This window comes from Gobio gobio, assembly GCF_949357685.1.
Source record: "Gobio gobio genome assembly, chromosome: 16".
Lineage (NCBI taxonomy): Eukaryota > Metazoa > Chordata > Actinopteri > Cypriniformes > Gobionidae > Gobio > Gobio gobio.
The window spans coordinates 50,109,107-50,135,170 of NC_137109.1; the positions used below are offsets into that span (position 1 = coordinate 50,109,107).

A 26,064-nucleotide genomic window follows, 5' to 3' on the forward strand; every position below is an offset into this window, starting at 1 on the left:
CAGCTCTGCAGCATATTTTGAATTTTTTAGAGAATTAGGCATATCTGAATTTAAAAGAGCGCCCTACCCACATACATTGGAGTAAATTGATAAAAATTGTCTCATTTTAGAGAAAACACTCTACATTGCATATATTCTATTGTATTTATTCATAATTTTATGATAAACATTTATTTATTTTTTAATTAATTTGTTATTTGAAAATCTATCATTTTTAATCTGTTTGGTCTATGTCCCTTCAGAGAGTTTCTGTTGATTCCACTTGTTGGCATTTAACAGCTGAATTTTTTTTTCTTGATATCTCCTTCCAAAAAAAAGTTATTGAGATGAATCTGTCCAAACTATCTAATAACTCCTCATCTGCATTGACTTAAGCCAGCCACTGGGAAAGCGAAAAGAAGGCTCCGCCTCCTCAAATTTGTAAAGGGAGATCCCCGGCTCTGATTGGTCTAGAAGCATGATTGACGTGTCTATAGAGAGCTGAGCTACTCAGCTTTTGTGACGGATGACGTCATCAAAATCGCGGCTAACAAAGACGATCAAAACTAAGGATAATAAGAGTATTTGTTTTGATCTGGACATCGGTGACATATCACATTGTGGTTTGGCCATGCTCGCTCACAGACATGTGCAAATGGTCTCATTTTGAAGAAAACAACATAAGGAAGGAGCTGATATAGTGTTCGAGGCTAGTAGCTCCACAACGAGTTAGTGATCCGAACAGGAATATGACTCATGTGTTTGCTTGTTCAAAGGAGTCATTTCCATCTTTGTGATTCTTTTGATAATAACGTTGCTGTATAGTGTTGGATCGGTGAAATCAATTCTTGGGGGTGAGAGCTTTCATTTGATATATGACTCGTCTATTTTTGGTGAGTTTGTGTGATATAAATATGAAGGGGGGGTCAAATTCAGACCTTATTATCTTCTATGTAACATAAATGCAAAAGTGATTGTTTTATCAAGAAAGCTGAGGTACTAATATTTCAAAACAATACCATATATGTCTAGTTTTGTGCTGCACAACTTATAGATTTGATAGATAGTGCAATATTGGACCCACGGGTGGGTCGGTGACGGGGCGCAGATCTGAAGTAGATAAAAAATACTAAGCTTTACATTTCTGCTTTTAAACCACGTGGCCACGTTTGCTTTCATTTCGAGTGTGTTAGTAATTTTAGCTTGTTTTTTGGGGGGGGGACCAGTCGAAACGGCTTTCTCTGGTAATTGACTTTATGCTATAAATGTTGTTACTAGAGCTTAACTTGTATTGAACATGGAACTTTCCTCTACAGAATGTTTTGTGGTAAAAATAGACGGTTCACTGACCTGTGAGGCCTTGCTCTGTGATGGGAGGGGTAAATCGATCTTGGGCGTCATAAAATTCATCCTCAGATTCTGAATAACTGTCTCTCGAGTCCTTTGATTTTTCAGGGGCGTTTGAGGGCACAGTTCTCTTCAGCACAGCCTGTGCATTTATTTTTGAAGACGCTTGTTTAGCTTTATTTGTCTGGGTTCCCTCTTGTCTGGACGCTGGATGGTTGTGAATCCTGGTGAAGAGGGCCTGAAAGTTCACTCCTGCTAATTTAGCGTTTATGCTGTTAGCGGTACAGGAGGCGAGCACTGCCTCAAATTCGGCGGACATGGCGGAAATGCGACCGTCGTCATCCTCCTCCTCACTCAATGCATCGTCGCTGGCCGCAGGTGGACTTGGCAAGCTGTCTGACATCTGGGAGAGCTCAGAGAAGCACAGACCTGAGTGATTATCGTAGGTCAGGTCACAAGGTCGTCTGGGTTTGCCCCTCTCATGCAGACGCTCAGGCAACTCTAGGAGGTAAGGGTGATGGACATCCAGACTCGAGGCCCCAGAACTGGGCTTCTCTTCCAGAGAGGCATCCGTATGTCCAAGCCCACCAATGGCCGCCTTGATACTCTCCTCCAGAGCATTCAGCGAGTTACTGGACAAACTGGAAAAGCTGCTGTTGACCCGAGGGTCCGTGTACCATCCCGTCTCCAAAAGGGCGTCCATTCTCACGGCGTAATCCTCATCTCCAACAGAGTCTCTCTTGCTCGCCTCGTCTCCTTCGTCTTCTAGAAAGGGATGCGTTACAATCACTCGGACCCTTTCTGCCTCCGCTTCACTTTTCCCCTCGCCGTCCTCTCCATCCTCCGTTCCATCATTTGTATGAGTGGACAAAGTGTCCTCTGACAGCAGTGCCTCCATGACATAGTCCTCCTCCGAACTGTCTTCTGAATCGCTCCCACATCGTGAAACATACCCTACACAAACACAATTTACGTAGCATTTAGTATAATATTGTAAGGATCGGATAAAAGCTGAGATACACAACCCAGCAATTGAACAATAAAAGTCACTAATCTTGAAAGAAGATCTCATAGAAACTGTGACACCACCCTGACAAACATTTCACCCCCTTCCCATTTTGCCCTCTCCTTGCCCTGTTTTCAAGTCACCAAATGCAGATATAGAGACAGAGCGTATTTAGGCCACGCCCACACCGGGGGGAAAACAATCCAACGCTCTCCATTGACTTTGCATTGCGTGAGGCTGCCTCATTGTCATTTCGGACTTATAACAAAAAACAGAACAATGTCTAAAAGCTGATAAGCAGTGTTGGGCAGGTTACTTTAAAAAAGTAATTAGTTATAGTTACTAGTTACTTCTTACAAATAGTAACTGAGTAACGTCATTATAAAAGTAACTAATTACCAGGGAAAGTAACTAATGTGTTCCTTCTTTTTTTCTTCTTCAAATGTTCAAATATGTCAAATAACTTGGATGCCCCCAATATTAAATATGTTAAATGAATGAATTGGACACTAAATAGAATAAATTGCTATTATAAAACGTTGTACATTAAATGTACACTATTGTAATGTTGCTGTGGGACAATGTGAGAGACACCTATCAAATTCAATATATTATTGTAAATATTATCAGTAGTATCACTACTATAGTGTAAATATTGTGTAAATAGTATCAGTACTTCTTTACTACTCCTCTGGTAGTGGAGCTCACGTTATCACCTGGGTTTTTAGCCACTAATGTTGTGGCGCTTCATTAGATTAGAAATAGAATTACTTGCCACCGACGGGGAGAGACTCTTTCTTCCTGGGCATAAGTTGCACGTTACATAAACATACTTACCTTTCACCTCAACAAGGGAAAAGTAGCGCTTATACTTCCAGTTTGCGAAAACTACCTTTGAAGTCGTTGGACTGCCATCGCTGACTGTGCATATGCGTGTGCGTCATAGGTGTGTGTGTGTGTGGGGGCACACACACACACACACGCACGCACGTTGCAGGTCCGACTGACAGAGAGCCTGTTGGGATGAAAACCGCTTCAGTGAGCTCAATTATAGTAACGCCACATTTTTTTTCCTCAGTAACGCTAACGGCGTTGTAACGGGAGAAACAGGAATTCGTTTGATTACTCGTTACTGAAAAAAGTAATTCCGTTAGTAACGCCGTTTATCTGTAACGCCATTATTCCCAACACTGCTGATATGTGACAAAGTGTACAGCAAACAAGCTAAAAAACACAGAAATAAGTTTATATAAGCTGTCGACCCAAAAAAACGAGCGTTTAAGAAGATAAAAGTGGATACAGGCAATACGAAGTGAAGCTTCAGCTGAAGAATGGGTCAGTTTTGGGATCCTGACACTCAGTATGTCTCAGTATGTGTATGTGTGCAGTAAACATGTTGTCACTGTTAAGTCAAATATCCAAATGTCCGTTTTATATATGATATTTCCTGTCTCTGATGACGTTCCCCTCTAGTCGCCGTAGTTCTCAGTGTAATATGACCCGCGCGCTCTGTCTCGATGCCCTGAATACACTTTTTTTGTCCTTAAACGCTCGTTTTTTGGGTCGACAGCTTATAAAAACGTCTGGGTTTTTGCTTCTGGGTTTTGTTTAGCTTGTTTGCTGTACACCTTGTCACATATCAGCTTTTATACATTGTTCCGTTTTTTGTTATAAGTCCGAAATGACAAGAAGGCGCTTCACGCAATGCAAAGTCAATGGAGAGCGTTGGATTGTTTTCCCCCCCGGTGGGCGTGGCCTTCAGATTATGACGCTTGTCGCTCTGTCTCTATACCAGTGATGATGTATCTTGTAAATCTATTGTTTTATCCCTTTCATGTTCGATGTCTTTTTAAAGGTCTCGGTGCGAATGGTAAAATGGTCTCAGTTTCACTGCAGTCACTAGTAGTATTAGAAAGATTGAAGAGACTCCTGAATTCTCATTAGTTTTCAAAGATATCTGATCCACTCCCCCAAAACCAGGTGGTTTTGTTGCAAATATTTACAACCCTTTTGGTCTAGTTGGAGTATTTAAGGAAGGGTAACCTAACTCTCGGGGGGAATATTCTGTAGTCAGAACCCCCATGTGGTACTGGGTCAGTGTCTTTGACACACACACACACACACTGCATGTATTGTGCCAGACATGATGACTCTTTTAAATTATTTTCATATTGCTTTGCAATTGTGTTTTATGTTTTTACGCTGATCAGTTGTGTACCATGGATTCTTGTTTACTTATTTACTTTTCCTGTCAGGCCAAAACTGTTACTCTTGATTTATTCTGTATCTTTCTGAAATCATTATTTTAGTAGGGTCTATGAGGAGTAAGTAGGAGTTACCGCAAATCTCTCTGTTGGGACAGATTATACTGAGGACTCCATAGCGGGAGCATTGAGCCATGCATGAGAGAAAACCTGATTTCTGACTGTCGCTGATGTTATAAGTTGCAGCTTCGTGGCTATAAATAAAGGTACACTTTTTGTTATGAGTAAACCTGCGGGACTCATTTAAAGTTACAATAGTTCACTCTGCAATCCTCTGTAATATCAGAACTAACTAATTTGTGTCGTGAGAGCTAGTGATTCGCGACACTAGCCTCTGAGCAGGTCCAGGTCCCATGGAGGAACGAATATTTGAAAATAAGTGATACTAAGGAAAATCAACGATCTAAATTAAATCGCAACTAATCTTAAAATCAGCTGATAAACTCTAAGCATAACACACTTTATGGAGTCACATAGAATTGGAGTCAGATAAAATTATTAATGGAGTCAGATTTAAAATGAGGTATCAATAAATTAAGAGAACTTCACCAAAATGCTGAAAAGACTTACACGCAGAATTCCTTTTGACCAAGCCGTTAGCATCCGCTTTTTGGGCTAAATGGATGGAAGTTTACAATATAATGTGCAATATATGCTTTTAAAACTGATTGAAGATCAGATACAAAAAGACATTTCGTAAAATTTGTGCATCTTGACACGCACATTGTAACAGTGTAGCCAATACGAGCCATGGTAGTAGGGGAGAGTGGGGTAAGTTGACCCACCCCCTTTATCTTAGCAACTCTTTTATTGTCATGTGACCATATATTTTGGAACCACTCATCATTTCTGCCAGACTGCGAAAAGGAGAAGCACATGGGAGGAGTGGAAGACACCCTTTTACTTTAAAAACTTAAAGTTAAAGTTTAGCAGAACAGATGTAACGGCTGCCGCATCAAAGCTCATTTGTCCAGGTCTAAAATATTTATGATCCATATTGGTCATTTAGCAATGTATAAAACCATGGATCAATTCAGCTGGATATTAGCCTGAATTGGTAAGCTGGCTAGTTTTGTCCAAAATGGCAGCAATGGGGCAAAGTGAGCTAGATTCTGAGGGGTAAATTGAGCCAGCATTTTAACTTGCACTGTAGTTAAGTTAAAGTATAGACTGGTATGATTTCAATGTAATGTTACACAACTGGTTTAGTTTATAATTTTCTTTAACCCTTTCATGCATGAACTATGGAAAACAGTATCTAGATTTTTTTAAGATTATTTTTTATGACTTTAATATGATGTTAAAATTGAAATCCATTTTCATTTCTTACAAAATTCCATTGGTTTTAGAGCTAAAATGCTTTGTGAAATACTCTTAGAGCAAAAATGTACAAGTCCTAAAATTAAGACTGACAAACCCATTACTTTTAAGAGTTTCTATTAAATCTGCGAGTTAGGAGCGACTTTAAGCCTTAAAGTCGGCATGAAATCAAATTTTACAATTCGTATTTTTATATTTAATATTGGAGTGTTTACTATAACTCATTTATCTGTGCACTTCATTAATAAAAAAATAAAAAAATTTACCCTTATAATCTTTAATCAAATACGTTAACTTTTCCCATAAAAGGCTTAAAATAAGTGAAATCTATAGCATAAACCAGCGAAAAGTGAGGAAATATGCTCAGTAACATATGTAGAAAAGATTTAGAGAGAAAATACATTTATTTAAGAGATAGATCGAGTTTTTCTCCACAACTAGCATTTAAATCTGCCTCCATTTTGTTCTTCCAACGATCCAATCAATTCCCGAAGGACGAAATCAAGCCCCGCCCTAAATTTTTTCTAATTTCAGAAGCCGTTTCACTTGGATATACGTCACAATAAGGAAAAAAAGATGATCTCAACTTCTGTTTCACGCCGACTTTAAGATGTTTTGTGAATACGGCCCCTGATGTGGATGCAGTCTTTGACAAACACACGATTTTCTCAGCTTTTTGTTCAAAATGTAGCTTTTTTCATGAAACTTACCCACATTTAAGTGTTGATAGAAAAGGAATGCATGAAACTAGAATAAAACGATTTTGTATTAAGGCGAGACACGGCAGGTGAAAACATGAGATTTTGGGCCAGTTTGCTCCCTTAACATGTAAGCTTTCATGTCAAAATAAAAAAAATGTCAACGTTACACATTAAGGTGGTTATTTCATTATATTTTGTCACCGTGCGCCTTTAGATTTCTACCTGAAATCATCAGAAGTTATTCTAGCGCAAGCTCCTGTGTGTCTCCATTCACAGAAACATGTGATGTCTGGTGTCATTATAAAGCTCTCAGTCTCACACACAGCTCTGGCTAATCCACATATGGACATTTCCTTTGTAGAACTGACCAGAAGTTTGCAGCCGAAAACCACATCTGATTGGTCTGTGAATTTCTCATTACGTGATACGAGCTGCCGCTTCCTTGTGTATTCTCCGCCTGAGAGAAAAAACTGTTGTGTTGTGTGTTTGTTAAGGTAGTTCTCTTCAGCTTCAGGCTATTGCTATTAATAATTTATTCATTTATCAATTTCCACGTGTTTTAAATATTATACACTACTGATATTAATGAACTGAATATATATTTTGTTTGTAGGTTGGGGGTTTTATAGAAATGTATGCAATTATACAGTATAAAACTTTAAAGGCTGTTTTCTCAAAATGAGTTTTCCCTCACACTCAGAGTCAGATTATCCACTTCAGTAGCACCAACTCTTCCAGTCTAATCCTGAACTATATTCTGAAGGCTTTTCCCGAGGGATTTGTTGATACATCATTCCTATCCTGAGTTATAGGTCCTTTAACTCCAAAAAACATGGCGAAAATAGATTTTTAAAACTATTGTCAGTATTCTCTAATTTACTAAAGCACAAAATAAGATACCCAGAATCCCCTCTGTGAAAGCTAATATGCCAACAAATAGAACCGAGAATTTTAAACATGGTCCTTTCCAATTTCCAGATTTTATTTTTGGAAATGTATGCAAATGAGCGTATATTTAAGTCTATAAGGCCTCATTTACATATTAAAACATAATTTACACAAAACTTGTAATGCATTTTTTTGTTATGTTTATGCCAGTAATAAACTGGAGAAGTTTCACAGTGATATCTTGTAATTTAAAAAAATTCCCTATTCACCTGTAGTGTCTCACCTTAAAAGCAGAGCATCTGCTCTTTCTTTTGATATATCGCATGCTCAGATATTCATACAACAAAATATTCTATAGGCCATTACATTTTTGTGAAAATGATCAAAAACCCTGACGGTGCCTGGTTGTTTTTTTTAAACGCTGGCGGGGAAAGAGAAAGAGTTAATGTCATCCACCGCCTTTTTGTGGCTCTTTTTTTATAAAAAGTATCGTTTTGGCACCGGTATCATAACAAACCCCAAACGATACCCAACCCTACTTATGTCACATATCATTTAATGACACGTCCTTCCCAAATCTCCTACCTTCTTCCGCCGGAATGCGTCGCATTTTAGGTCTGGGTCCCCAGCGGAAAACATTGATGTTGGGATCCACCAGCAGTTTGCAGTATCCGGCCAGGAGACAGGCCAGATCTTTAGCGGCCACAGACTCCATTAGCAGGGCTATAGGCTGGAAGTTGCAGGAGAAAGAGATGGTCTGATAGTTTACACATATAGAAAGGGAGAGATAAAAACATATTTCTGTCCCTGGGTGTTTATCCACACCTGTGCGTTACTAAAGGCATTATCCTCTGTGGGCACACACCTGGATGTCCTGCAGGTAGACCTTCACCATGCTGACTCTGTCGGACTCGGAGAGCACCTCTATTCGGGTGATGTAGTGGAAGTCAATGATGGTGGAGATCATGTTGAGCTGGTGGTTTAGTATTTGGCTGATCCCGTATCTCGCTCCCACAAGCAAACTCACCAGCGTTTCCCTGTCCTGCAGCTGTAAGACACACATTTCCTCCAATCAGAACCAAAAAAAACATATAAAGGATATATTTATGCCCTTTTCCAGAGTCTTGATGTGTGTTTGGGCTCTACTAGAGCAGGTTGAATGTTGATTATTTTCCTCATATTCTTCATTGTTGCGGCTCCTCTCTTCCCAGTCTGTCAGTAACGCTCTGTTTAGTTCCTGTCTCTATGAAGCCCCTCCTTCTGGAAAGCACACTGTGCTCTGATTGGTCGGCTGGAGCAGTGTGTTGTGATTGGTCAAGTGTTTTGGAAAACCATAACAACCAGTTTCAACACAACCTACTAATTACCAGTGTTGGGGAAAGTTACTTTGAAAAGTAATGCATTACAATATTGCGTTACTCCCGTAAAAAGTAACTAATTGAGTTACTTAGTTACTTTTTAAGAATAGTAATGCGTTACGTTACTTTTGCGTTACTTTTTCTCACCTGGGCTGGGCTTGTTTTTGTTTTTTTTATAACAAAAAAGTTATATTTTTGTGCAACGGTAAAGACCTCTTCATACCAAAATGTAAATACTAAGCCCAAGGCTGAGGTAAAAATGCAGATTCCCGCATGAACACTAGAGGGCGCAGCTCTGGATAATGTAGATTTCTACAATAACTTTATGAAGCGACGAGAATAGTTTTTGTGCGCAAAAAAACCCTAAATATATATTATACGACTTATATCATGATGACGATTTCAAAACACGGCATCATGAAGCTTCGAAGCGTTATGAATCAGTGAGTCGATTCAGCGGTTTGGATCGCCAAAGTCACGTGATTTCAGCAGTTTGACACGCGATCCGAATCATGAATCGATTCACTGATTCATAACGCTTCGAAGCTTCATGAGGCCGTGTTTTGAAATCGTCATCACTATATAAGTCGTTATTTAGGGTTTTTTTGCGCAGAAAAACTATTCTCGCCTCTTCATAAAGTTATTGTAGAGCCGCTGTAGTGAGATGGACTTTGTAACGACGTCTTTAGTGTCTTTTAAGGGTCTTGAGAGTGTAAAGTTGAGCCAAAGGAGGCCTTTCAGAGCCATCAGATTTACACTAAAATATCTTCATTTGTGTCTGAAGATGAACGGAGGTCTGACGGGTGTCCAACCACATGAGGGTGAGGAATTAATGACAGAATTTTCATTTTTGGGTGAACTAACCCTTTAATATCCTTAAAAATGTGACTACGCTTGACGAGATTGTATCCAGCGTAACATTAAAAAGTGTGACGAGAGAGGAAAATAAACGCAGGATTGTGTTTGCTCTTCCCGCTGAACGTGGCAGATGGACAGAAGTCTCTCACCAGCATGGTGGCGCTGTAGCTTCTCCCGCTGTATGACATCAGCTCCGCCATCTGGGTCAGATAGGCCAACCGGGCCTGAGACATGGAAATCACCTGAGGAGAGACAGACAGGCTGTGTTGAGGTATGTGTGATGAGCACAGTGAGCAAATTCACCATAGAAAAACCCAACGGGTTAGCCTGACAAGCCAGAGCCACATCAAGATGTTGAGACCATTGGCAGGCCTCAATCCGAGGGGCGGATGAACAGTCGTCTTTCAGATTCGCTACAACCAACCAGAGCAATGAAGAAGGTGAAGCGGAGCTAGTTGAGAGATTAAACTTTCGCTGTATCGGGTTGGTGAAACTCCGAACACTTTTTGATTTGATTTATTTAAAGGGTCAGTTCACCCAAAAATGAAAATTCTGTCATTAATTCCTCACCCTCATGTGGTTGGACACCCGTCAGACCTCCGTTCATCTTCAGACACAAATGAAGATATTTTAGTGTAAATCTGATGCTCTGAAAGGCCTCCATTGGCTCAATGCACTTTACACTCTCAAGACCCTTAAAAGACACTAAAGACGTCGTTACAAAGTTCTAAAATAACTTTATGGAGTGACGAGTTTGCGTTTTTGTGCGCAAAAAAACCCTAAATAACGACTTATATAGTGATGACGATTTCAAAACACGGCATCATGAAGCTTCGAAGCGTTATGAATCAGTGAGTCGATTCAGTGGTTTGACACGTGATCTGAATCATGAATCGACTCACTGATTCATAACGCTTCGAAGCTTCATGAGGCCGTGTTTTGAAATCGTCATCACTATATAAGTCGTTATTTAGGGTTTTTTTGCGCACAAAAACTATTCTCGTCACTCCATAAAGTTATTGTAGAGCCACTGTAGTGAGATGGACTTTGTAACGACGTCTTTAGTGTCTTTTAAGGGTCTTGAGAGTGTAAAGTGCGATTGAGCCAATGGAGGCCTTTCAGAGCATCAGATTTACACTAAAATATCTTCATTTGTGTCTGAAGATGAACGGAGGTCTGACGGGTGTCCAACCACATGAGGGTGAGTCATTAATGACAGAATTTTCATTTTTGGGTGAACTAACCCTTTAACAATTAAATTTTAAAACAAGTACAATCAAGCCCAAAATACCATTTCATGCATATAAATAAACAAAACTGTCGAGGATAAAATACACAAAAAAGCCATTGGCTTATTTCCATTGTGGTCCTCAGAGTTCAAAAATGGACGAGCAGTTCATAATGGGAATGAGATCAACACAACACACAACCACATACACATAATACCTCAAACATCGTTAAAAAGAATTCTTCTAAAAGGACCATCTTCTTGAATTTGTTTTAAGCAGTTAGCCAATTTATTCCAAGCAATAGCACTAGAATATAAAAACGAATTCTTCCCATTTATACTCTTATACCGACACACATATTTATCATTTATCCTTGACCTTGTAGAAAAACTCTTATGAAAACATAGTAGTCACACAAATACTTTGGAACATTTCTCTGTAATATTTTATACACCATCAACTTAAGAAAAATCACCCTCTTGTCCACTTATAAAAACCCTATTTCCCTAAAATGATTAGTATTTGAATGCATTAGTGGATGAAGGCCTAGAATAATTCTACACAACTTGTTCTGAGCAGTCTGTAATTTAATTTTCACTCGTTTAGTAGAGCCACTATACCAGAAAGTTGCTCCATAATCAAAATGTGCACTAATGCACCAGCTAACATTTTTAAGGTTTGTGTATCTAGGTAAGCGGCCTGATAAGAATTTTATTAGTTTACAAACTTTAGAATGCACTTGAACAGCCATACTATCCCCAGTTAGTTTATTATCCAAAGTATTATCCATTTCACTTCTTGCTTAGCATTAATCGTCAAATCTCCAACCCTCACTTCTAATTTGGAACATTTTCTCAATTTAGCCGCAGAACCAAATAAAATAGCTTCAGTTTTACCTAAATGTAAAAACAGCTTATTTTGAAAAAAACTATTGGATACTTCCGCAATCACTCTACTTAATTCACTTTCTATTATTTCTTTCTTCTCATCAGTAACAATTATTGCTGTATATAAAAAACGGAGAAGATTGAGCTTGGCGAAAGCCGGATTCGAACCGCGAATCGATTTGTGTCAAAACTAGATGCATCTTACCCCTACACTACTGCCGCTCTCAAAGATAAGGCGATTTCCATAATTTTGTCTTTCTAAACTATACGTTTAGCAAGTAAAGCAGCATATTTGTACTTAATGTAATTGGCATCTACTCCAGTAAAAAAATTCTGTTACAATATAACAAATATATTTATCCTTTAATGTTAGTAATCGTGATTCGTGATTTTGTAATCAAAATGTGTGATTAATAAGTCAATTTTTTTTATCGATGAACAGCACTAATATACACCGTTCAGGCATAACATTATGACCACCTTCCTAATATTGTGTTGGTCCAAAACAGCCCTGACCCGTCGAGTAATGGACTCCACTAGTATGAGGGACCAAGACGTTAGCAGCAGATCCTTTAAGTCCTGTAAGTTGTGAGGTGGATCGGACTTGTTTTGTTCAGCACATCCCACAGATGCTCGATTGGATTGAGATCTGGGGAATTTGGACTCAAACTCGTTGTTGTGTTCCTCAACCCATTCCTGAAGCATTTGTGCAGTCGTCTATCCGTCACAATCTGGCCCTTGTCAAACTCGCTCAAATCCTTACGCTTGCCCATTTCTCCTGCTTCTAACACATCAACTCTGAGGACAAAATGTTCACTTGCAGCCTAATATATCCCACCCACTAACAGATCATCAGTGTTACTCACGTCAATGTTATGCCTGATCGTTGTGTATATATACTGTATATACATACTCTTAATGACAATAACAAAACACCACTCCAAACACACACACACACACACACCTTCTGCCGTGGTTCTAGCAGAGACTGGATCTTCTTCATGTGGTGGTTGAGAGCTTTCCGCAGATCTTTCTCTCTCATGTTCCTCAGCAGCGTGGGAGAGATGAAGCTCTCCAAACCAAACTCCTTACTGACACACACACACACACACACACACACACAGGCATTAAGTGACTGTTTTATAATGTAGCAGGAGTATTTCTGAGTGTCTCTGTGCGCTCTTACACAACACTCTTAACAGATGCTCTTGCCGTCTGTCCGCAGCTCGCCAGTTTCTCGTGCATGTGCAGAGCGGCTAGTCTCAGCGCTGTGTTACATTTCATCTCCACGGCGTAGCGTTCCTGCAACACATCTGCCACACTCTACACGCACACACACACACACACACAACAGGGTTACTATAGTTCAAGAGGACATGTTATGCCCTTTCACAAAGTCTTGATGTTGTTTTTGGGCTCTACTACAATAGGTTTTTATGCTTGAATGTTCAAAACACATTATTTGACATTGTTGCAGCTGCACATAATCAGTGTGTGACCTGGTGGAAGAGGTACTCGAAGGCCACAGGGTCGTCCTGCAGGAGCTCCATCGGGTCCCGGGGAATGAAACAGACCCTGAACAGACACCTGTAGTCGTGCGAATCCTTCTTCTGGACCACCTGAAAGAGCAGAAGCATGGCCGAGCAGTTTATAACAAACTCCAGGCTTTAAAAGACAAATCTCTGGGATGACAACAGTTCAAGATCTGGCCAGTTTTTTGATTGTTGAGAACAACTCTATCCCATCTAGCTTCAGTGACACGAGCACCGTTTTTAGTTCTCTTTCTTACCATCCCTGTTACTGTTGCTCATTTTCAGAACTGAAGCTAATAAAAAATGATTTGCGGAGCACCATGTTGCAATTCTTTCCATCGAGAATGCACAAAGTCGTGAATTAACCCCTTAACTGTCACCGTCCCACAGGTGGGACGCCTGGTGCTCTTTTTTTGATCGCCTTTTTTCATATCATATATTTAAGTAATTATCACAAATTAGGTATCATTTGAAAGCTTACAAACTCAAAATTCATCCTGTGAAAACCGTTTTGAAATCGGACATTGTGTTGCCATGGAAACGTTACTCTAAATTATTCTAGTGGGCTCCTCCCCTAGTGGGCGCTGTCATGTTTCATATTACAACAATTATTTTAACTACTTTATATTCAAAATCTTTTCCAATCTTGACAAAACGCATATTGTCGGAAAGGTCTGAGTCTCAAGGGTCCATATTTGGTGACTGTTTTGTGATGGAAGTAATATTTGGACAGAAATTTACAGGAAGATGCATCAAAACAACAATAAATGGAATTTGAATGACACCCGGTGGCTATTTTTGGTACAGCACCCTAAACAAAATCTCATGGGGACTTCAATTTTTGTGATATCAACTTCAAATTTGGAACACAAATTGGTTAGACATATGGCTTTGATTTTATAGTAATTTTAGAGTAAATTCTTTTTTGTAAAATATATATTTTATATGAAATAAAAAATATTTAGTACAGTATTTTTCATTTACAGTAAAGTTAAACTTCCATAACTATTTCATACTTTCATATTTTGAATTGCTTTCACTTCAGCAATAATCTGCAGAATGTCGTCTTTAAAACGAGACCAAACTTTGGTCTATATTCCAAAGCATTCTTGAATTACAGCCCTTTAAGTTTGGATAGTGCATTTTCATGTGTATTCTCAAAAAGGGGGGTGACAGTCAAAACACCAATGACAATGTGGATGAATTTGTAGAAAGAAAGGCCCAGAGAATGCAACTAAAATGAGTTTTATGTTTTTACATTTTGGGCCGGCGTGCCAAGATCAGTATAGTTTATTATTGACATTGGCTGAGCTTGTTTTAGACTTGTTTTTGTTCCGTTCTGGCTGTGAAACATTGTTGGGTAAAGTTGTGTGTGTTTATGGTATTGTTTGGTATGGTATTTTCTTAATCCTCTACAGTGAACGTCTATAAATGTCTCTTCGATGTACAGTGGGGCAAAAAAGTATTTAGTCAGCTACAAATTGTGCAAGTTCTCCCACTTCAAAAGATGAGAGAGGCCTGTAATGTTCACCATAGGTACACTTCAACTATGAGAGACAGAATCACATTGTCTGATTTTTTAAGAATTTATTGGCAAATTATGGTGGAAAATAAGTATTTGGTCAATAACAAAAGTTCATCTCAATACTGTGTTATATACCCTTTGTTGGCAATGACAGAGGTCAAACGTTTTCTGTAAGTCTCCACAAGGTTTTTCCACACTGTTTCTGGTAGTTTGGCCCATTCCTCCATGCAGATCTGAAGCAGGGATGTTTTGGGGCTGTCGCTGGGCAACCCTCCAAAGATTTTCTATGGGGTTGAGATCTGGAGACTGGCTAGGCCACTCCAGGATCTTGAAATGCTTCTTACGAAGCCACTCCTTCATTGCCCGGGCGGTGTGTTTGGGATCATAGTCATGCTGAAAGACCCAGCCACGTTTCATCTTCAATGCCCTTGCTGATGGGAGGAGGTTTTTACTCAAGGCTCCATTCATTCTTTCCTTTACACGGATCAGTCGTCCTGGTCCCTATGCAGAAAAACAGCCCCAAAGCATAACAGCCCCCCCCACCCCACCCCCCCATGCTTCACAGTAGGTATGGTGTTCTTTGGAAGCAACTTAGCATTCTTTCTCCTCCAAACACGACAAGTTTAGTTTTTAACCAAAGAAAGTTATATTTTGGTTTCATCTGACCATACAACATTCTCCCAATCCTCTTCTGGATCATCCAAATGCTCTCTAGCAAACTTCAGACGGGCCCGGACATGTACTGGCTTAAGCATGGGGACAGGATTTGAGTCCCTGGCGGCGTAGTGTGTTATTGATGGTAGCCTTTGTTACTTTGGTCCCAGCTCTCTGCAGATCATTCACTAGGTGATCCCCCCGTGTGGTTCTGGGACTTGTGATCATTTTGACCCCACGGGGTGAGATCTTGCGTGGAGCCCCAGATCGAGGGAGATTATCAGTGGTCTTGTATGTCTTCCATTTTCTAATAATTGCTCCCACAATTGATTTCTTCACACCGAGCTGCTTACCTATTGTAGATTCAGTCTTCCCAGCCTGGTGCAGGTCTACAGTTTTGTTTCTGGTGTCCTTCGACAGCTCTTTGGTCTTGGCCATAGTGGAGTTTGGAGTCTGACTGTTCGAGGTTGTGGACAGGTGTCTTTTATACTGATAATGAGTTCAAATTTAATTAATACAGGTAACCAGTGGAGGACAGAGGAGCCTCTTAAAGAAGACGTTACAGGTCTGTGAGAGACAGAAATCTTGCTTTTTTGTAGGTGACCAAATACTTATTTTCTACAATAATTTGCTAATAAATTCTTTAAAAATCAGACAATGTGCTTGATTTTTTTTTCTCATTCTGTCTCTCATAGTTGAAGTGTACCTATGATGAACATTACAGGCCTCTCTCATCTTTTTAAGTGGGAGAACTTGCACAATTGAACTAAATACTTTTTTGCCCCACTGTACTTGGGGGGCGGGGTTAGGGGGGCCTGTACAATTTATTTATTTTGCATATGGGCCCAGGATTGACTTGCTACGCCACTGGACTTGGGACAACCGTTTTGGACCATGTGCTTGATGCACCGACTATTTTTTCCGTGGTTAAACTTGCAAAAGTGGATTCCGACACGCCCGAAATGCACCTGTGCCGTGAGCTTCAGACCAATACGCTCAGATCACTATAATAAGTAATAAGATAATTACGTTTAAGACAGTCATATATTTTAACTTGCATAATTATCAGACCATATGATTTATTTGGAAAATCACAGCACAATAAGACACAATAAGAACTTCTATAACAGAATCTAAACTAACAGTTTAATATAGCAATTCAATTTAGATTTCACAACGTTGACTGAAATGACCTGTCCAAACTCACTGATATGAATCTCCACAATGCCCCCTGAGAGAGGTGTGTAATGTATAGACTCTGGTACCTTCTGTATGAGCTCGTCGTCGTGCAGCAGCAGCAGTTTATTGATGCTATACTGCTGTTCCAGCACCAGTGAGAAATGCTCAATAGATCGGATGGACAGCCTTTCCTTCAGAGTCAACACGATATCCTGCACACAGAGACTTTTGGAAGTTAGTGAGAATTAAATGCGTAACAATGATTGGTGGCGAACATGAATCAGGGCAACAGCTCACTGCATCACGGAGTCGATATAATTCAGTTATATGCCCCTAAAATCCAAGATATCAGGGCAAAAATGCCCCTGTATGAGTTTTTATCTTGTATATCATGATATACACTCACCTTAAGGATTATTAGGAACACACACTAATACTGTGTTTGACCCCCTTTCGCCTTCAGAACTGCCTTAATTCTACGTGGCATTGATTCAACAAGGTGCTGAAAGCATTCTTTAGAAATGTTGGCCCATATTGATAGGATAGCATCTTGCAGTTGATGGAGATTTGTGGGATGCACATCCAGGGCACGAAGCTCCCGTTCCACCACATCCCAAAGATGCTCTATTGGGTTGAGATCTGGTGACTGTGGGGGCCATTTTAGTTCAGTGAACTCGTTGTCATGTTCAAGAAACCAATTTGAAATGATTGGAGCTTTGTGACGGTGCATTATCCTGCTGGAAGTAGCCATCAGAGGATGGGGACATGGTGCTCATAAAGGGATGGACATGGTCAGAAACAATGCTCAGGTAGGCCGTGGCATTTAAACGATGCCCAATTGGCACTAAGGGGCCTAAAGTGTGCCAAGAAAACATCCCCCACCCATTACACCACCACCACCAGCCTGCACAGTGGAAACAAGGCATGACGGATCCATGTTCTCATTCTGTTTACGCCAAATTCTGACTCTACCATCTGAATGTCTCAACAGAAATCCAGACTCATCAGACCAGGCAACATTTTTCCAGTCTTCAACTGTCCAATTTTGGTGAGCTTGTGCAAATTGTAGCCTCTTTTTCCTATTTGTAGTGGAGATGAGTGGTACCCGGTGGGGTCTTCTGCTGTTGTAGCCCATCCGGACTGCAGCATACTGGATGTTTTTCCCTTTTCACACCATTCTTTGTAAACCCTAGAAATGGTTGTGCGTGAAAATCCCAGTAACTGAGCAGATTGTGAAATACTCAGACCGGCCCGTCTGGCACCAACAACCATGCCACGCTCAAAATGGCTTAAATCACCTTTCTTCCCCATTCTGAATTTCAGTTTGGAGTTCAGGAGATTGTCTTGACCAGGACCACACCCCTAAATGCCTTGAAGCAACTGCCATGTGATTGGTTGATTAGATAATTGCATTAATGAGAAATTGAACAGGTGTTCCTAATAATCCTTTAGGTGAGTGTAATTCACACAAGCAATATCACGAGTGCAAATGTGATATTGATTTTATACAACAGTTCAATAAATAAGAAGTTAATACTGTGCTATTTTAGACACAATATTGTCTGTTTTTGCTCAATTTTGCCAACAAAATATGACCTATAAATCCAGAGTATTTCATTTCTGAATGAATACGTGATTTGAGTGAATCAATCAAGTGAACCAATGATTCATAAAGAGAGCCATTTACTTCATGAATGAATCAGCCGTTTGAATGAATGATTCAATGGCTGTGTCCGAAAACTGGAAAATGTTGCCTTCGGAGGACACATTTCAAGGTAGGAAGACATCAAGGCACGTCTGAATCTAATGTTCGCTTCACTTCCTGGCTGCGCCCGAAAACCTAGTCACCTAGCACCTCACAAAACTAATTTCGACTTCTTTGGCAGTAGGGTTGGGTATCGTTTGGGTTTTTTTCGATTCCGGTGCCAAACCGATACTTTTAAAACGGTTCCGGTGCCTAAACGGTGCCTGAACCGATACTTTTTTTTTTTTAAAAGGCCACAAAAGAGGTGGATGACATTAAATGGCTTTTTATTTATTTATTTTTTATTTAAATTGAACCATTTATTAAAAGTTTAATGTAAAACCTAAGCCACCTAACCCAACTACAACAAGCCTAATATAACTCTTAATTACAGTTACAGTAATAACAGCAGTCGTCTGTATTCTTGCTCTGCTACTAACCAGCTTCGAGCTTCAGCTCTTTTTTGAAATATGATCATATTCTCTGGCTAAATATTTTAGAACGCATCGTCTTAATGTTTCCATGGCGACGCGTCATGTTTCTCACATGACACACAGCAGCCGCAATAGCGCTGACAGCTCAGCTGTATCGGGTTTATTTCGTTTTTTCTTTTTATTCAAAATATTCACAAACTTCTTAACTGTGTCACGAACTATCTGATGTTCAAATGTGTGAGTCAATGTGTGTTAGTTGATCTATAAAGCGCAATGGGCGGCGCCATGTTAGTTTGCGCCTCAGAATCGGATCTGTCGGATTTACAACACTTGAGTTCATTCTCGTCTCACGAAATACATGAAAGTAAGTGACCAGTGAACTGGAAGAAGAATAGAGTAAACTATATAGCTACTGTATAATGTGCATGTATCTGATGTGAATAAAACACGTAATGTTAGTCAAATAATAACCGTCTGAAAGGATTGTCATAGCCGCTTTCATAGACATCAGGGTGTGTTTTTTGCTAGTGGAGCTACTTATGAGCATTTAAATGTCTGAAACCTGAAATAAACATGATGTGGTTGAAAACACTGAATAGTTGTCATGAGTTGTGATGTGACGAGCGCTGAGCGTCTGTCTCTGGCTCAGCCAAAGCGCGAAAGCACGTTTGAATTTTGGCACCGAAATGAGGAACCGAAATCTGCGTTCTGATTCGGTCCGGTACATACCGGTTATATAAGTACCGGTGCCATATTGGAACCGGATTTCGGTACCCAACCCTATTTGGCAGTGTAACCGTTTAATGATCGACAGCAAAATAAAATGAGCTTTGCTGAGAACTAAACACATATTTAATTACTACATTAAAATTTCTCGCTATAAATGACATCAGAAGTGGACAATGTTGACAATGTGGACAATACAAACTGACCAGCAAACGCAACTTTCGGACGCCATCTTTTCCCCCCAGCTCAACTGTGTCACAGAATGGAACGCATAGGATTGTGGGATATCAAAAGCAGTGAAGGATACAAATATGCTGCCTTCAAAAATCGATCAGATGAAGGTCTCTCAGGAGACAGGAAGTGAAGCAACATTGGATTCGGACGTCCCTTGATGCCTTGAAATGTGTCCTCCGAAGGCAGCGTTTTCCAGGTTTCGGGTCTCCTGACCTTCATCTGATCACGTTTTTCAGGTAGCATAGATGTATCCTTCGCTGCCTTTGATATCCCACAATCCTGTGCTTTCCATTTCAGGGTTTCTGCAGGTTTCACCAAGTCAAATTTAAGGGCGCTTTCACACCTACCCTTGTTTGGTCCGGATTTTCGGACTTTTCAGTTTGGTCCGAATCAAAATTACAGATGTGAAACCTCCCCTGACCACGGGCCGCAACAAACAGACGAAATTTGGTCAGACGAAAAGAGGTCGGGATCAAACTGAACAAAGGTTCGGTTCGTTTCTGGAGTGAAAGCATTTTCTGTACGGTTCAGACTTTCAGAGCATTTACAGGAAGTTCCCGTTTATTTTTAATATAATAATGTTATTTTTAAATTCAATCTAGGCTACATTGATTATGAAAAGTGAAAAGATGCGCAATCTGTCAGAAGACAGAAGGTCAGAAATGATTTTGAAAGAAATTTTGCATGATTTTGCTTAGAAAGCCTTTCTTTAATGTGCATTTCGTTTTGTATAAATTGTATCTTAATTTTAAATCAAGGTTTAATCAGATAATTGCCTGGATTTAATAAATAAGAAGCAAATAATCTATAGCAGACAATAATCGCGGGAGCGATCACATGCTTTGCACATGAACAGGAGCGCGTCTCAAATAAACTGAAACTCAGCAGATACTCGTCTCACAAACATGAGAAATATGTGAATATAAAGCTTGAAATGTCCACTTTTAAACGTGACGAAAAGAAAATAGTCCAGCAATGCCAGTGTTCAATAGTGGCAACGATATGTGTCTGTTCATTCACTCTTGTCAAAGACGCTGACGTCACACACACGTCCGTTTACAAACCAATCAATGTCCAGATGCCGCACACATAGATGAAGACGAGTGGACACAAGTGTGTCATGTGCAGTGCTTTAGTGCGCTCGCATAATTGCAATGTGAAACCAAACCAAAACTAACCCAATGTATAAAATATATCAAAACATGAACTTCGGTTCGGACCTTGGTGCGGACTTTCAGGTGTGAAAGCGCCCTAAGACTTTTTAAGAGCATTTTGAATTAATTTTAAGACCTATATCACGCAATAAAAAAATACAGAATCACAAATAAAACACATGCACAGAATCCGCAGCCAGTCTGACATCGAGCACCAACCTGGGTTCGTGGTTTACATCGCTTTTATTAACTCTTTTTTAGTGCTATCAGGCTTATCATACTCTTATTTGGCCATTATGCGCGATGGCAGGGGTGAAAGATTTGCCTTCGCTTTCATGATCGCGGAACTGGAGAACTATAATTGAAGAATAAAATCAGCTTTATGCGTCTGTGGTACAATCTGAAAGAGACCCGCGCCAATAACACAAAAGCTGATTGGCTGCAATATAAGATGCATGTTGGTCTCATTTGTAGTTGTAATATAGCGAAGTATGGTTGGACTAGCGAAAGAAAGAACTACAACACCAGGAATAAACACACACACACACACACACACACTCTCTCTCTCTCTCTCTCTCTAAAGCGCTGCGGGAGCATTTCAATGAGCAATAGAGGTAGCGTTACATGGAAGTACGAAAATTAAGACCTATTTAAAATTAATTAAGACCAAAAACTCAATACTTCAGCGAATTTAAGACTTCTTAAGGCCTTACATTTCGATTTTGAAATGTAAGACTTTTTAAGACCCTGCGGGAACCCTGCATTCTGTGACACAGTTGAGCTAGAAAAAAAGATGGCGTCCGAAAGTTGCATTTGCTGGTCAGTTTGTGTGTAAATGTACATTTTTGAAAATTTTCCACTTCTGATGTCCTTTCTAGCGAGAAATGACTAATGTAGTAATTAAATATGTGTTTAGTTCTCAGCAAAGCTCGCTTTATTTTGCTGTAGATCATTAAACGGTTACACTGCCTAAGAAATCTGTCCGAAATCAGTTGCACAAAAGCTGATAAGGCAGCGAGGCAACGAGTCAGCTGACAAGGTTTCAGGACGCAGCCAATGACCGCCACCTACTAACAATATTAGTTTCCCTCTTATTTAGAGTATCATTTATCCATCTATCTATCTTTCTGTACCTATCTGTCTGTCTGTCTATCTATCTATCTATCTATCTATCTATCTATCTTTCTGTACATATCTGTCTATCTATCTATCTATCTATCTATCTATCTATCTATCTATCTATCTATCTATCTATCTATCTATCTATCTATCTATCTATCTATCTATCTATCTATCTATCTATCTATCTATCTATCTATCTATCTATCTATACATATCTGTCTATCTATCTATCTATCTATCTATCTATCTATCTATCTATCTATCTATCTATCTATCTATCTATCTATCTATCTATCTATCTATCTATCTATCTATCTATCTATCTATCTATCTATCTATCTATCTATCTATCTATCTATCTATCTTTCTGTACATATCTGTCTGTCTATCTATCTATCTATCTATCTATCTATCTATCTATCTATCTATCTATCTATCTATCTATCTATCTATCTATCTATCTATCTATCTATCTATCTATCTATCTATCTATCTATCTATCTATCTATCTATCTATCTATCTATCTATCTATCTATCTATCTATCTATCTATCTATCTATCTATCTATCTATCTATCTATCTGCATCTCACTGTATCTGTCTGTCTGTCTGTCTCTATCTATCTATCTATCTATCTATCTATCTATCTATCTATCTATCTATCTATCTATCTATCTATCTATCTATCTATCTATCTATCTATCTATCTATCTATCTATCTATCTATCTATCTATCTATCTATCTATCTATCTATCTATCTATCTATCTATCTATCTATCTATCTATCTATCTATCTATCTGTACATATCTGTCTATCTATCTATCTATCTATCTATCTATCTATCTATCTATCTATCTATCTATCTATCTATCTATCTATCTATCTATCTATCTATCTATCTATCTATCTATCTATCTATCTATCTATCTATCTATCTATCTATCTTTCTGTACATATCTGTCTATCTATCTATCTATCTATCTATCTATCTATCTATCTATCTATCTATCTATCTATCTATCTATCTATCTATCTATCTATCTATCTATCTATCTATCTATCTATCTATCTATCTATCTATCTATCTATCTATCTATCTATCTATCTGCATCTCACTGTATCTGTCTGTCTGTCTGTCTCTATCTATCTATCTATCTATCTATCTATCTATCTATCTATCTATCTATCTATCTATCTATCTATCTATCTATCTATCTATCTATCTATCTATCTATCTATCTATCTATCTATCTATCTATCTATCTATCTATCTATCTATCTATCTATCTATCTGTACATATCTGTCTATCTATCTATCTATCTATCTATCTATCTATCTATCTATCTATCTATCTATCTATCTATCTATCTATCTATCTATCTATCTATCTATCTATCTATCTATCTATCTATCTATCTATCTATCTATCTTTCTGTACATATCTGTCTATCTATCTATCTATCTATCTATCTATCTATCTATCTATCTATCTATCTATCTATCTATCTATCTATCTATCTATCTATCTATCTATCTATCTATCTATCTATCTATCTATCTATCTATCTATCTATCTATCTATCTGCATCTCACTGTATCTGTCTGTCTGTCTGTCTCTATCTATCTATCTATCTATCTATCTATCTATCTATCTATCTATCTATCTATCTATCTATCTATCTATCTATCTATCTATCTATCTATCTATCTATCTATCTATCTCTATCTATCTGTCTGTCTGTCTGTCTGTCTGTCTGTCTGTCTGTCTGTCTGCATCTCACTGTATCTGTCTGTCTATCTGTCTGCATCTCACTTTGTCTGTCTGTCTGTCTGTCTGTCTGTCTGTCTGTCTGTCTGTCTGTCTGTCTGTCTGTCTGTCTGTCTGTCTGTCTGTCTGTCTGTCTGTCTGTCTGTCTATCTATCTATCTATCTATCTATCTATCTATCTATCTATCTATCTATCTATCTATCTATCTATCTATCTATCTATCTATCTATCTATCTGTCTGTCTGTCTGTCTGTCTGTCTGTCTGTCTGTCTGTCTGTCTGCATCTCACTGTGTCTGTCTGTCTGTCTGTCTCTCTATCTATCTATCTATCTATCTATCTATCTATCTATCTATCTATCTATCTATCTATCTATCTATCTATCTATCTATCTATCTATCTATCTATCTATCTATCTATCTATCTATCTATCTATCTATCTATCTATCTATCTATCTATCTATGTCTGTCTGTCTGTCTGTCTGTATCTCACTGTATCTGTCTGTCTATCTGTCTGTCTGTCTGTCTGTCTGTCTGTCTGTCTGTCTGTCTGTCTGTCTGTCTGTCTATCTATCTATCTATCTATCTATCTATCTATCTATCTATCTATCTATCTATGCTGTCTGTCTATCCATCTGTTTTAATTTTAGTTTCCCTCTTATTTAGAGTATCATTTCATTTAAAAAAAACTTTCTTTTGTGGAACATAAAAGAAGATATTTTGAAGAATGTTGGTAACCAAACTCTGTTTTGGTCACTAAATATATCTAAACACCAATTCAGATTCTGTTTATGAAAAAAAATCGCTGTAGCCTAAAAATGTGTGTGTAATAAATTCTATGTTGAATCAAACTTTCTTTCTAAAGCTACTTTTTTTATAACGTCTATTTGATGTGTTTCTCATTTATCACAATACTGTCTTTAAATGATCTTTTGAGGGCAAATTTGATGTGTGATTAATTAAATTAATCGGCACATCATGTAATTAATTCGATTCAAATTTTGAATTACTTGACAGCCCTAATAAAAACTACAATAACACTTATTCATGTTAGCTTTGCCTAAAGTTAACATTAAATTCTATTCTTCTTTTCACAAAAATAAGGCATTAGAGGGTTAGTTCACCCAAAAATGTAAATTCTGTCATTAATTCCAAACCTGTAAGACCTTCGTTCATCTTCAGGACACAATAAAGATATTTCTGATGAAATCCGAGAGCTCTGACCCCACATAGACAGCAGTTTAAAGCTACACTGTGTAACTTTTTTAGTTTATTCTTAGCTAAAAACACTTAGTTCTTTCAAAAATATATGTCCTCATTAATGTATATTTACTTCTTTCAAGTAATAAAGTATTCTCGTAAGTTTATAATATGCCATTGTAAACACATACGGGTGAGGGTTCGAATGCGGGTCGCCATGTTGCTCCTCCATCTTGAAAGTACATTAGCCAAAGAGGGACATACCCGTAAATTCAAGCTTTGCCTTTGGCGTTTTAACACTCGATGGCACCGTGACGAATGTGGACGAGGTCGAACTGGAAGCCATGTTAATCTTGGACTAAATCGGCCACCGTAGGAGTTAAAACAAAATCGAAATTGAGAGGAACAGAAACTAATATTCACTGGATGGTCATATACAAGTTCACCACTAGATGGAGGAAAATATCACACAGTGGAGCTTTAATGAACACTTTCAAGGCCCAGAAAGGCAATAAAAACATAATTAAAGTAGTCCATGTGACTCCAGTGGTTCAACTTTAATGTTATGAAGTTCATAAAGGTCTTACGGTTTTGAAACGACATGACGGTGAGGAATTAATGACAGCATTTTCATTTTCAGGTGAGCTATCCCTTTAAGATCAAACAATAACAGACGGACTCTCTGCAGTCTGGCTCTGGACCCCATAGAAGCTGAAGTTCATACAGAAACCAGAACAGCCATCGCAAACCTTGACAGTGGTGGTCTTGTGAAATTTGAAGGCTTTGGTCTGGCCATTCTCCAGGTACACCTTCAGAACGTTGGGCAGGAAGAGAAGAGAGTTTCCCTGGAAACAGAGGACGGGAGACTTTAGATATAGAAAGACGTGCACTCATATTACATCATATTACGATTGGGAGAAAGTGCAACATGCAAAATGGCGGACTAAGCTAAAA

At 38.7% G+C, this 26,064-nt stretch overlaps 1 protein-coding gene across 1 annotated transcript in view; it reads right to left on the reverse strand.

The window, feature by feature from the left end:
• The window catches only part of frmpd1b (FERM and PDZ domain containing 1b), a gene marked incomplete at both ends in the record, with an annotated part of 56,418 nt that overhangs the window by 2,710 nt on the left and 27,644 nt on the right, over positions 1 to 26,064 (reverse strand). Inside the window, 9 exons of the mRNA XM_079838841.1 lie at positions 1,330 to 2,280; positions 8,091 to 8,235; positions 8,371 to 8,553; positions 9,871 to 9,963; positions 12,802 to 12,928; positions 13,024 to 13,160; positions 13,337 to 13,456; positions 16,814 to 16,939; positions 25,860 to 25,955. Of these exons, the coding sequence (XP_079694967.1) occupies positions 1,330 to 2,280; positions 8,091 to 8,235; positions 8,371 to 8,553; positions 9,871 to 9,963; positions 12,802 to 12,928; positions 13,024 to 13,160; positions 13,337 to 13,456; positions 16,814 to 16,939; positions 25,860 to 25,955 (1,978 nt within the window). The remainder of the gene's footprint in view (positions 1 to 1,329; positions 2,281 to 8,090; positions 8,236 to 8,370; positions 8,554 to 9,870; positions 9,964 to 12,801; positions 12,929 to 13,023; positions 13,161 to 13,336; positions 13,457 to 16,813; positions 16,940 to 25,859; positions 25,956 to 26,064) is intronic.